The 13,997-nt window shown below is 47.5% G+C and overlaps 1 protein-coding gene across 3 annotated transcripts in view; it reads left to right on the top strand.

Moving 5' to 3' along the window:
- The window catches only part of LOC147124928 (sodium- and chloride-dependent neutral and basic amino acid transporter B(0+)-like), a 146,411-nt gene extending 132,630 nt beyond the window's left edge, over positions 1–13,781 (top strand). For all 3 annotated transcript variants that reach the window (XM_085994808.1, XM_085994791.1, XM_085994800.1), the window contains one exon: positions 13,538–13,781. In XM_085994808.1, the coding sequence (XP_085850934.1) occupies positions 13,538–13,675 (138 nt within the window). In that variant the 3' untranslated portion in view covers positions 13,676–13,781. The remainder of the gene's footprint in view (positions 1–13,537) is intronic.
- Positions 13,782–13,997: the final 216 nt, after the last annotated feature.

Raw genomic sequence — 13,997 nt, 5'->3', positions numbered from 1 at the left:
CCCCCTTGTTTTTAACAGCCCACCTGCCTGGTTTCCACTGGGTGGGTAGGATTGAAATCAACCACAGTATAACTGCAGCCTCATTGTTAGGATTGGGTTTTTGTACTTGTGTTCACACTGAGTTGGTAAACAGTGAATCTCCTCACTTCAAAAGCTAATCTGATCACAATTGTACAATTCTTTGATAGTGATATATTTGGTGGGTTCTGTTGCAGACAATTCTATAAACTAGTTTATTAATAGTGCATCAGTCTAGCAATATATTATTAAAAACCTTGCCACTATGTGCGCTTCCTGCCCGCAGAAATTGACTTCCTGTTTTCATGTTTTTAATCACACTTTTTGTGTCAACTTTTCCTCATTCTAAATTCCTATGTCCATATTTATAATTGGATTTGCCAGTGCAAATTTCCCCGATTAGCATAATTTGGCCACTGGGTGGCCTTGAATAAGAATCTAAATGTTCCCTCTCTGATCCAATGCTGTGCTGTGTTGTGTTGCTTTCCTGACTGATTTGTCCCTGAGGTGAGGTTATTTTAATAATACTTTTAAAGTTTTAATTTAAGATTTTTAGTTTTATATATTTAACTGGTAGATCTCCAAAGCTGTTGCTTATAGTCAGTGGCCTTGCTTTTTAATAACAATAGGGGTGGTGCCCCGCAGGGATCGGTGTTGGGACTGTTGCTTTTTACTAATTTTATTAATGATTTAGATGTAAGTGTTGGGGGCACAATCTGCAAGTTTGCAGATGATATTAAGGTCTGTGTCAGGACTGTAGACAATGCTCAACTGCTTCTGACAGATCTTGATGCAATGGGACTTGTCTTTGGTTAATGACGTTTAACTTGGAAAAATGCAGTGTTGTGCAGGTGGGCAGGGTGAATGCTGAAATTACATACACCCTTCAGGGAAAAACATTAAAGCAGCTAGAGAAAGAAAGAGATCTGGCAGTTCTAGTACATAGATCCCTAAAGGTTCATGAGCAATGCTGTGAAGCGATACCTTGAGTGAATAGGGTGTTGGGGTACATTTGTAGGACCATTAACGATAAGACAAAGCATATTATGTTGTCCTTGTACAAGACCTTGGTCAGGCCTCAGTCAGAATATTATGTCCAGTTTTGGTCTCCTGACACAGTGGGTGATATTGAGGCTTTGGAAAGGGTGCAGAGGTGGGCCACTAGATTGATTCCCCATTTGAAGTATCTCAATTATCAAGATAGGCTAAAAGAGCTGTGACTCAACACTTTAGAGAAGTGTAGACTGAGGGGTGATCTGATTGAGGTTTATAAGATGATGAAGGGAGTAGATTGTATTCCAGTTGACAGTTTGCTCCCATTAACTAGGCTAGGGAGGGCCGGGGTCACAAAGTTAAGTTGTACAAGGCCAGATCTAGGTTAGATGTCAAGAGGTGATTCTTTTCCCAGAGAATAGTGCACCTCTGGAACAGTCTGCCATCTTGTTCGGTGAGCTCCAATTCGCTGAATTCCTTCAAGCGAAAGCTGGATCTGTTTCTAGGTGAGGCAGAGATCACCTCATATAAAAGGTATAATTATCAGGACCAGAGTGATCTCCTGCACTAGTTTTGATCGCGTCATAGGGTCGGAGAGGAATTTCCCAGATTTTCTTTCCCCAAATTGGCCTGGATTTTTATCTGGTTTTTTGCCTCTCCCGGGAGATCATACAGTTTTTAGTGGGGAGTGTATACATTGTGATGCACAGGTATGAACGCCCATTTGGTGCCTCACAGTGTCAAATGGTGAGGTCCGAGGATCACTGGATTTTGGGCCTCAGAACGCATCATAATGTAGATGGCACTGTGGGAGGAGCCTGCAGAGGTTAGAATCATCGAATCATAGAATAGTTGCAGCACAGAAGGAGGCCATTCGGCCCGTCGAGCCCGTGCCTCTGCTCGGAGGAAAAAAAAACACAGCTTCTGCAGTCTATCTACGTAACTGAAGTCCTTCATCCCTGGAATCATTCTCGTAAATCTTTTCTGCACCCCCTCTAAGGCCTTCACAGCCTTCCTAAAGTACGGTGCCCAGAATTGGACACAATACTCCAGTTGAGGCCGAACCAGTGTTTTATACAGGTTCATCATAACTTCCTTGCTTTTGTATTCTATGCCTCTATTTATGAAGCCCAGTATCCCATATGCTTTTTGAACTGCTTTCTCAACCTGCCCTGCCACCTTCAGCGATTTGTGCACACACACCCCCAGGTCTCTCTGTTCATGCACCCGCTTTAGAATTGTACCCTTTAGTTTATATTGCCTCTCCTCGTTCTTCCTACCAAAATGTATCACTTCGCACTTTTCTGCATTAAATTTCATCTGCCACACGTCCGCCCATTCTACCAGCCTGTCTATGTCTTCTTGAAATCTATCACTATCCTCCTCACTGTTCACTATACTTGCAAGTTTTGTGTCATCTGAAAATTTGAAATTGTGCCCTGTACTCCCAAGTCCATGTCATTAATATATATCAAGAAAAGCAGTGGTCCTAGTACCGACCCCTGGGGAATATCACTGTATACCTTCCTCCAGCCCGAAAAACAACCGTTCACCACTACTCTCTGTCTCCTGTCACTTAGCCAATTTCGTATCCATGTTGCCACTGTCCCTTTTATTCCATGGGCTTCAACTTTGCTGGCAAGCCAATTATGTGGCACTTTACCAAACACCTTTTGGAAGTCCATATACACCATGTCAACCGTATTGCCCTCATCAACCCTCTCTGTTACCGCATCAAAAACTCGATCAAGTAAGTTGAACACGGTTTGCCTTTAACAAATCTGTGCTGACTTTCCTTTATTAACCCATACTTGTACAAGTGGCTGTTAACTTTGTCCCTGATTATCGTTTTCAAAAGCTTCCCCACTACCGGGGTTAAACTGATTGGCCTGTAGTTGCTGGGTTTATTCTTGCACCCTTTTTTGAACAAGGGTGTAACATTTGGAATTCTCCTGTCCTCTGGCACCACCCCCGTATCTAAGGAGGATTGGAAGATTATGGCGAGTACCGCCGCGATTTTCTCCTTAACCTCCCTCAGCATCCTAGGATGCACCCGATCCAGTCCTGGTGACTTATCAACTTTAAGTTCAGACAGCCTTTCTAGCATCTCCTCTTTATCAATTTTTATCTCATCCAGTATCACCACTGCCTCCTCTTTCACTATGACTTTGGCAGCAACTTCTTCCTTGGTGAAGGCAGATGCAAAGTACTCATTTAGTGCCTCAGCCATGCCCTTTGCCTCTATGCACAGGTCTCCTTTTTGGTCCCTCATCAGCCCCACCCCTCCTCTTACTATTATTTATATACCTATAGAAGACTTTTGAATTCCCTTTTATGTTAGCTGCCAATCTATTCCCATACTCTCTCTTTGCCCCTCTTATTTTCTTTTTCATTCCCCTCTGAACTTTCTATATTCAGCCTGATTCTCACTTATATTCTCAACATGACATCTGTCATACGTGCTCTTTTTCTGCTTCAGCTTACTTCGCTATCTCTTTCGTCATCCAGGGAGCTCTGGCTTTAATTGCCCTACCTTTCCTCCTCATGGGAATATACCTCGACTGTACCCGAACCATTTCCTCTTTAAAGGCAGCAGCAGATACTGTTTATGTTTATACACCTTTGAGCCACACTCAAGTGACAAGTGCTGACTCAGCTTCCTGCTCACAGTAATTAGGTCCCATTCAGACAAACGCTTACAGCTGATTGACAGTTAACTGTACCGACAGGCAGTTTCTGTTAACCATCAACTGTTAACTGTTGACTAACTTACAGTTTATTTTACAGTTTTTAAAAGTTCTAAGTTAAATTCAAAGGCCTAGAGATTGGATAAAGCTCAAAAACTAGCGCGGGCAGCACAAAGCGTGATGTGCCTGCACCCGTTCAAAGTGGTGCAGGCAGCATGCAAAATTCATGCTGCCTGCTCGTTATAACAATTGTGGCACTGATCTCAGTGCTAAACGCGCTGCTGATTGGCTTAGCGCTGAACGGGGGGGGGGGGGGGTCCATATCGTGTGCAGTCTACTGGTCAATAAATTTTGTCCCAGGCTCTCTGCACTACTTAAAGGGGAGGTGCTTTGTTGCAGAAGCAGCTCATTGTCAGTGTTGAGCCATGGCCCAACAGCCAAGAGAGAGGGTGAGGAGATTTTCCGATGCGGCACAGGAGGCCTTAGTCCTGAGGGTTCAAAGATGCCCTAAGGTCCTCCACCCTTAGGGGGACAGGAGGCCTTCAAGGCAGAAACATAGAAGGCTGTGGGAGGAAATAGTTCAAGCTGTCAGTGCGATGACTGCTGTTCCCAGGACCTGGATCCAGTGCCACAAGACGTTTAATGACCTCACACGAGTGGTTGAGGTCAGTGAATGCATCTGCAAGTGCCATATCCCACCAACTGTACCACTAGCCTCATACACTGCTCAATGCACCACCCCACCACTCCATCACTCACCTACCAACAATCTCTAGCAATCACCACTCATACCTCACAATCATAGCTTCGCCTCACCCTCACGCACTTACCACTGCTGCAAGAATCACACACAGATTTCACACCTTGCACACACTGCCAGCTTTTCAACCATGGCAGGTGTAATGTATGTACCATTAAGGGAGAGAACTACTTTTTACAGCTCCTGTATACTGTAGTACCGGCAGTGACCACACCTGTATATAAACCCTGAGTAGTGATCTGTAAAGTTAGTTCTAGAGTAACCCTCATTCAGTAAACACCTGTTGTACCGTTTCTCCTGCAGTCTGTGTCTTATTATACACAGACACAACATTGGCGATGAGCAGATTCGAACCTACCTGCAACTCTGCATCACCTCCCAGGGATTCGCTCCTGGAGAACAGTGGAAGGAGGTCGAGTCCAGAAACACGGGCGTCGACCACGGGCAACGGCCCAGTCATCCAGCGGAGATTTGAGCATCACAGGGGAGGCTGTTGAGAGCCAGGCTTGGCTTTCCAGTCACGGTGGTCCAGTGAAACGGGCTGGCAACAGGTACTGCGCAGACCCTTCCCGGACAGCGGCGGCTAGAGCTGACCGAGCGGCACAGAAAAAGGCCGAGCAGCGTCGACGGGGGAGAGAGAGAGGGCAGAGCGCACATGGCGCAGCTGGTGTTCAGGACCGAGCGGCGTCAACGGGGAGAGAGAAGAGAGAGAGCAGAGCGCAGCCGGTGTTCAAGGGCCGAGCAGCATCAACGGGGGAGAGAGGCGCGCAGGAAAATGCGAGGCGCTGCCATTGCCACGAGGACCACAGAGAGTGGCATTGGCAGCAGCGCAGGAGCAGTGCACGAAGCCCACAGGGCATCGCCATTTGCCACGAGGACCGCCGAGAGCAGCGTTGGCAGCAGCGCGGGAGACGCCATTTTAAGTCGCAGTGGGGATGAAAGGAAAGCGCGGGAGACGCCATTTTAAGCCACAGCGGGGAAGAAAGGAAAGCACGGGAGAAGCCATTTTAAGCCAGTCTAACCACACCCAAAAATGCCGAAGAGTGGCAGTATCACAGCGTTCGACAATGAAGTCGAAGATTGGATGACATATGTCGAACGCATAGAAGTATACTGCAAGGCGAATTAAGTGCCAGATGACAAGAAAGCGCTGGTATTGTTGCAATGGGTGCAAAAACGTATGGCTTACTACGAAACCTAGTAACCCCAGAGAAGCCAGTAGAAAAGGATTTCAAAAACATTGTGTCAATCCCACAGGACCACTTAAACCCCACACCGCTGCTGATAGCAGAAAGATTTAAGTTTCACAAAAGGAACCAGCATAAAGATGAAAGTAATGCTGAGTATTTAACGGAACTGCGCAAGCTATCGAGACACTGCCAGTTTGGAACGGGACTAGCAGATACTTTAAGGGACAAGTTTGTGTGTGGGCTTCAAACTGAAGGAACCCAGAAACGGCTTCTATCAGAAAAGGATCTTACACTGGACAAGGCTTTCAGCATTGCAGTATCACATGAAGCAGCAGCACGGGGTGCTGCAGAGATACAACGGAGACCGCAAGAATATGGCACAAATGAAATGTCATATGGAACAGTGAAGTGCTATCGCTGCGGCAGAACAACACACGACCATAATGATTGCTGGTTCAAGGACAAAGTGTGCAGACAGTGTGGAAAAGTAAGACACATAGCAAGAGTCTGCAGGTCGGGAAAGAAAACCAGCAGCAAGAAATCTCCACAGGAGAAGTACAAGAAGGTACATAAGGTGACAGAGAGTAGTTCAGACGAACAGAAAAGTGATACAGACTCCGGAAGCAAGGGGCTGGGTTGTCTGAAACTACATAATGTGATCAAAACGGAGGATCACCAAACTATCTGGGTCACGCTCAAGATAGCAGGAGTCCAAGTGAAAATGGAATTGGACACAGGATCAGCCCTAACAGTCATAAGCCGAAGGGACTACAAGCGGCTATTCTCACATATACCCTTGAGAGATACAAAGATTGTCTTGAAGACGTACACGGGGCAAAAAGTCTACCCCAAAGGAAAAATAAGGGTGAACGTTATATATAACGGCAAGGAAACACCAAAAATGGACCTATATGTATTGCCAGATGGAGGACCACCACTACTAGGACGTGAATGGATCCGGAAGATACAGCTAGATTGGCATTCCATACAAGCACTGACTGTAGATGCCAAAAAGGATGACGACATCACACCTGGACGACTGTCAAAAATGCTAACTGACGCACAAGAAGTGTTCCAGCAGGGACTCGGAACACTAAAAGGCATAACAGCGGTGATCAAAATAGAGGAAAATGCAAGCCCAAGGTTTATTAAGGCCAGACCGGTACCTTATGCGATCCGCCCAGCCGTCGAAGCAGAGCTGGAAGGTTTGGAACGTTCAGGAGTACTGTCCAAAGTAGACTGGAGCGAGTGGGCTACACCCATCGTTCCTGTAATGAAGAGGTCGTTGAATAATACGCCTGGGGAACCAAAGAAGGTTCGCACCTGTGGGGACATTAAGGTGACAGTGAACCCAGTCCTTCACACTGTACAATATCCGCTTCCATGGATTGAAGATATTTTCGCCTCGCTATCTGGAGGGAAACGCTCCACTAAGATTGATCTGGCCCAGGCGTACCTGCAAATGGAGGTGGAAAAAGCCTCGAAACAGTACCTCACGATCAACACTCATAAAGGTCTCTATCAATACAACCGGCTGGTGTTCGGGGTAGCATCAGCTCCGAATATTTGGCAAAGGGCAATGGAACAAGTCCTGCAAGGGATTCCAGGGTCCCAGTGTTATTTGGATGACATCCTGGTCACGGGCGAAAATGACAGTGATCACCTCGCCAACCTGGAGCAGGTGCACACTAGATTGCAGGAATATGGGCTCCGAGCTAATCGCCACAAATGCGAGTTTTTCCAGAAGCAGATCTCGTATTGTGGCCACCTTATTGATAAAGAGGGGTTACATAAGTCCCCTGAAAAGATTGAGGCAGTAATCAAGGCTCCAGCACCGGAAAATGTGTCACAACTGAGGTCGTTCCTCGGGCTGGTGAACTACTACCATAAGTTCTTGCCGAATTTGTCTACCGTACTACACCCACTGAACACCCTACTGCAAATGGGGGTACCATGGAAGTGGAGTGACGAATTTAAACGAGCTTTCCAGAAGAGCAAAGCATTGATCACATCAAAAGAGGTGTTGGCTCATTTCAACCCAGCACTACCAATTCGGTTTGCGTGTGATGCATCACCCTATGGCATTGGGGCGGTGCTGTCGCACAAATTCCCGGATGGCTCGGAGAGGCCAGTAGCCTTTGCGTCTCGGTCACTAACCTCAGCCGAGCGTAACTACGCCCAGATTGACAGGGAGGCCCTCAGCCTAGTGTGGGGAGTGAAAAAGTTCAATCACTATCTGCACGGGCAGAAGTTCACTTTGCTGACTGACCACCAACCACTTGTCTCCATCTTTAATCCAAAGAAGGGCGTTCCGGTGATGACTGCGCAACGGCTACAAAGATGGTCCCTTTTTCTAGGGGCGCACCAATATGAAATCGAGTATAAGGGCACGAAACAGCATGGAAACGCTGATGGGCTATCACGCCTGCCACTGCCTACTGCGGAGAAAGCACCAGCAGTGGATCCTGTTGAAATATTTCATTCGACTATAATTGAATGCTTGCCAGTAACTAACTCTGGTATAGAGAAGGAGACCCGAAATGACCCGACACTGTCTCGGGTATATGATTTGACGGTGAAAGGATGGCCAGCACATGGCGACTCACTGTTGCCAGCATTCTCATCCAGAAGAGAACAGCTGTCAGTATGCCAGGGGACCTTGATTTGTGGATCCCGAGTGGTAATACCACCCAAGTTAAGGGAGAGAGTGCTCAATGAGCATCACGAAGCTCATCTGGGAGGGGTGAAAATGAAAAGCCTTGCTAGGGCTTATGTGTGGTGGCCGGGGATTGATCAGCAAATCGAGGACCTGACAAAGAGCTGCTCAGGATGCCAGAAGGTCCAAAATGCACCACCACATGCCCCTCTACACCCATGGGAGTGGCCCTCATCTCCATGGCAACGGGTGCATATTGATTTTGCTGGTCCATTCATGGACTCAATGTTTTTAATAGCCGTGGATGCGCACTCGAAATGGCCTGAGGTGATCAAAATGTCCTCCACCACCACAGAGAAAACTATTGCAGTCCTACGGACAATTTTTGCCAGGAACGGCTTGCCAGAGCAGATTTGCTCTGATAACGGACCACAGTTTGTGTCCGAAGAGTTTCGAAGATTTATGAAAAGGAATGGGGTAAGGCATTACACATCCGCCCCGTATCATCCAGCAACAAATGGATTGGCTGAGAGGTTCGTACAAACCTTTAAAAAAGCAGTAAAGGCCATGTGCGATGACGACATTCCACTGCAGCATAAGGTGGACAATTTCCTATTAGCCTGCAGAAATGCGACACGTGCAATCACCAACCAGGCCCCGGCCATGATGTTCTTTAACCGAAGGTTAAGATCTCGTCTGGATTTGCTCCGACCAAATGTACGAAGAGATGTTGAGAGTAAGCAATTCCAGCACATCAATGAGAAGCCGACAAGGAGTTTCAATGTAGGGCAACCAGTCTTGGCCCGCGACTACCGAACAGAGAAATGGCAACCAGGAACGATATGCACATGGCAGGGGCCACTAATGTACACAGTGGATGTTGGGGAGAACATTGTGAGATGCCATGCTGACCAGATCCTAGAGTCACAGGAACGAGTCAACCCCATGTCTTGGCCATATGTACCTGGTGAGGAACCCGACGTACAGGTCACATCTACCTCAGAAACAATAGCATTGGAAGCTAATGAATCAACTGACGACAGGGTGCTAGAATCGCCTCCGCACCAAGAGCGAGACACTCGGGAAAGGCGTTATCCAGAAAGAATCAGGAAGCCTCCCCAAAGACTGAATTTATAAATAGACTATTTTCAGCTAATGTTGCATGTTAAAAGTGTTAATTGTAATTAGTTTGATATTTAATTGTTAAATGAGTGTTTTGGTACTGTTAATCTAAAAGGGGAGGAATTGTAATGTATGTACCTTTAAGGGAGAGAACTACTTTTTACAGCTCCTGTATCCTGTAGTACCGGCAGTGACCACACCTGTATATAAACCCTGAGTTGTGATCTGTACAGTTAGTTCTAGAGTAACCCTCATTCAGTAAACACTTGTTGTACCGTTTCTCCTGCAGTCTGTGTCTTATTATACACAGACACAACAGCAGGCACATCACCCAAAAACATTGCACCACACTCATTGGCACATCTCCCTTTCTCAGGCAGGCAAAGCTGGCTCATAACCGTCGGGAGCAGCAGCAGATGGGTGGAGGTGAAGCCCAACTGCAGAGCCTGACAGAGCTGGAGGAAGCTGTGCTGGAGATCATTGGAGGGGCCGTTACTGAGTCCGTGGTGAGCGGGGAAGTTGAAAGCATTGCTGATGATAATGCTATGCTCATACCTAATCCTTCTAATTGCATCCCACTTATCCCTCATTCTACAATCTCTTTTCACCTACAAGCTGCTGATGGTATATGCATGGATATCATGCTTTCCCCCTCCCCTCACCACACCTTGCACATGCCAGAGGCACGACCCTTGTGCCTTTCTCCTTTCACATTCCCAAGAAGTCCCACCAGCACAGCCAGTCCCCATAGTCATGGAGGAGGGCAGTGAAGAAGAGGAATTGTCACTGTATCTGACACTCGCAGACAACAGCTCAGAAAATGGCACAGCGCAGACTTTGGAGGGTAGTATAGAGGCGGGATCGGCATGTAGTGAGGCACCGGGCATGAGTGGACTGCAGCCAGGCAGGGGGAAAGGATAGCTCGGGTGCCAGCTCCCCGGAGGGCGAGTTTGCGCATGATTTCTGCTCCACAGGACTCAGATGATGACCTTGATGGTGTGGTCTTCAGGAGAAGGATGATGGGAGTGCACACAGAAATGCTTGGTGCAATGGCAGGCCTGCCAGAGAGCCTCTTGTCACTGTCAAGGAGCATGGAGGAGTCGGGCTCCTACTTTGCACAGGGCTTTGCGCAGAGATTGGAGCCATTACTTCTAGGATGGAAATGATGAGCAACTCCATAAGAGACCTTGTGAACACAACCATGATGCTGGGTGTGATGGGCGATGTCGCAGCTTCCATTGCAGCGCAGGCGGAAATGACCCAATGTCTCAGTGCTGCAGTGGAAGTTCAGACTGCTGCGTTTACCAGTGTGGAAAGGGGCTTGTGGGGTCTCACGGCAGCTCAGCCATCTGTCGTCCAACAGATGGCTAGGTATGCTAAGGCGCCACCTCAGAGCAATGGCAGTGGCTCGGTGGAGCAAGAACCAACTTTCCTCTCTCAGGATGACAGCATTCCTACTCCCACCATTGGCACTGAGCCAGTACCCTTGCTACTGCCCGTCATCCAGCCAGCCCAGACTGCTGCTGCCCATGCTGATGTGGTGCATTCTACATGTGCCGGGCTTTCTAGGCCCAGAGCTGCTCGAGGTCATCCAGCAAGGCCATCTGCAGTCTCCCCCACTGAGAGTCAGCAGCCTTCCACCAGCAATGCTGCAGCCACTGGGGTAGCACTGTGTAGGAGCACTAGAGTAGGAAAAGGCACACAAAAGACAGACTCTAGGGTAATTCACAAGGGTGATTAGTTGATTTTGTTGTTTTGATTTGTATTTGATAAATTTATAAATTTATGTCTGGAATGTTTGTTTTGTGGTGGCTCTCATTTCAGCTTTGTGCCCAGGAGGACGCTGTGATGTGAGGGATGGTAAGCTGGGGAAGTGGTGAGCAATGAGGATCTGGGGTTTCATTCACTGGAACTGGAGTCTAATGAGGTGCTCACAGACAGCCCGTCCAGAATGAGGATCTGCTGCCTTCCTACTCCCTTCTTCCTCCTCCTCCTCATCCTCCTTCTCCTGAGGTGGTCCTGGAACCTGTGGTGGCAAGTGCTTTGACTTGATGATGGCCAAGTTGTGGACCATGCAACAGACCACCGCAAAATGGGGCACCTGCTCTGGCGTGTACTGGAGGACTCCTCCTGAGCTGTCAAGGCAGGGGAGCCATTACTTGAGCGCATGATGGTCTGCTAGAAGAGGTTTCTCATGGCAGCATGGCTCTCTTTATATGAGTGCTGGCCACGAGTGGTGGAGTTGCAGAGGGGAGTCACAGCCAGGTGCAGAGCAGATAACCCTCGTCTGCAAGCAGCCACCCTTGGGTTTGATGTGGTGGCTGGAAGATTGCTGGCACACCAGACTGGTACAGGATGTAGGCATCATGACTGCTACCAGGATTGCGGGCATTCACCATCATGGTGCGCTGGGCATGATTGCACACCAACTGCACATTAAATGAGTGGTAGCCTTTGCGGTTATGGAATATCTCAGGATTGGTATGTGGTGCCTGCAAAGCCACATGTGTGTAGTCGATGCCATCCTGCACCATGGGGAAGCCCGATATCCTGGTAAAGCCACATGGGTGCTCCTCCTGCTTCTCTCTATTCAGAGAGAAGGCAATGAAGTCCCTTCTCCTGGATGCAGTGATGGATGGCAAACTGGGAGATGTTAGCTATGTCTCTTGCTCCAGATGGGACAGATCCGGTAGCAAAAATAATTGAGGGCCACAGTGATCTGAGGCTGCAGGTCTGGTTCTAGGAGATGGCAGACTTCTGTGACCACCTCCTTGGTGAATCGGAGACTCCGAAACCACTCCGCCTGGCTTAAGTGTAAGCAGGAGAAGTTCTCTCCGAAGACCCGGGTAAGGCATCCTGCTGAGAGCCCTCCTGCCCCTCCTCCTCCTTCATCTGTGAGCATCTTTCCCTCTTCTTCGCTGCCTCAGCCCCAGATCCCTGTCATACTCGAGTTTGAGGGGGACTGCAAGTAAAACTGCCATGACTGGGAGCAAGTGGTGTGAGCAGAACCCTTTAAATGAGAAGCAAGGCGTTCTCCATTTGTTGCTGAGAGAAGTTCACTTGCAACACTTCCAGTCACTTCACCAACTTTAAATAACTGTAGAAAGCTCCAACAGTTGCACAAACTTACACCGAGCCAGTAGAAATGAAAAATAAAGTCAGCTGCAAGCTGTTGATCCCTTTAAATAGCGTTGATAGGGGATCCTTCCTGTTGCTGAACGTATGTTCAGCTGGTCCTGATTTGGAGAGGGCGTTAAAAGGAGCGGCAATGTCCAAAATGGCAGGGCGTGCATCAAATCAGCATTGCATGCCGATTGACATCGCGATCTAGCTCATCCAAATATCTGGAGCGAACGCAGGCAACGGCAGCACTGCCGACTGCCCAAAATGGAGGCCGCCGCATTCCACGCCGGAAGTGGGCAGAAACAAGGTGGCTGCCATTTTTTCTTTCAAACCGGCCTCAACAGCCAATGCAAACTGGTCCAATTTCCCAGCCAAAATGTTAAACTAAATTTCAGTTTGGCACCTAGTACTCACCCAGTACTTACCAGAGACTTCCACTCTCTCCAAATTCCCAACTTTTACACTCTGTTTAGGAGCACTCCATTTACGACCCCTCTGTGCAGACCATGAAAAAACATTCGCTACACGGCCTTATTTTAGTCCCCATAGTGTTTCCAGAATCAGAGATCTGGGCATAAATAAAAGCTATTATCATCAGTTAGTGATGTGTCATATTTCAAATAGTTATGATTTAGATCTCCTAGCTTTTTATCAAGAGAGAATATATTATCGACCCAACAACTCTCCTTAAATTGATGTGACAATAATTGCAGTAATGTGTTTTCAACAGTGGTTATTTAGATATACCACACTTTTCTTTAGTGTATCTCACGGCCAGTGTACTACCTGATAAATTAGTGTTTAGACATGGGAGTGTAATCTCGGTGATAAACATACAGGTTCAATATTTTTAGGTACAATATAAGCTGCCATGTGTTGGAACAAACTGCAGGATAATCTGGTTAGGATCAGGGCTTTTTCTAGTTAGAAGTTACTAGTCAGTAAATGTCAGGCAAAATTATGAAACTTTTCAATTTTCTTTTCACAGAAAATTTCTGCCGCTTGCACATCAGCTCCTGATTGGGGTCCATACTTGGAACAACACAGAGGGGAAAGATACAGAAACAGGCCTAATTCTACAGAAGCCCCTAACCGTGCGAAACTTCTTACTATGCTCGAGATGTGAACATTTAAGGGAAAATTACTTGTTCAATTTGTAAACAATGGCCCATAAAATCCACCGCCGTTCTGGTGTACTCCCACCGTAACTGCAGTGGGAGTTCTCTGGAGCAGCCAGTAACTCGGCCGAGACCCAGATACAACTTTGATTAAAGTTTCCTCTGCCCACTTCAAACACAGGCATCAATTTGGGGCAGGGTTTGGCCGGGTAGAATTACTGAGCATTAGATTTCCCACATCATGATCCTTCAGTCGTGCTCCACCCGAGTCCTGGTGCTAATATATAGGATTCCAGCCACTGCACATTGCGGACAGGAACTCCTGCTCTC

Source organism: Somniosus microcephalus, chromosome 1, assembly GCF_052327205.1.
Source record: "Somniosus microcephalus isolate GS21.2 chromosome 1, FLI_Smic_1.0, whole genome shotgun sequence".
NCBI classification, from domain to species: domain Eukaryota; kingdom Metazoa; phylum Chordata; class Chondrichthyes; order Squaliformes; family Somniosidae; genus Somniosus; species Somniosus microcephalus.
The sequence above is the reverse complement of the archived record's forward strand: the minus strand, read 5'-3'. Positions and strand labels throughout refer to the sequence as shown.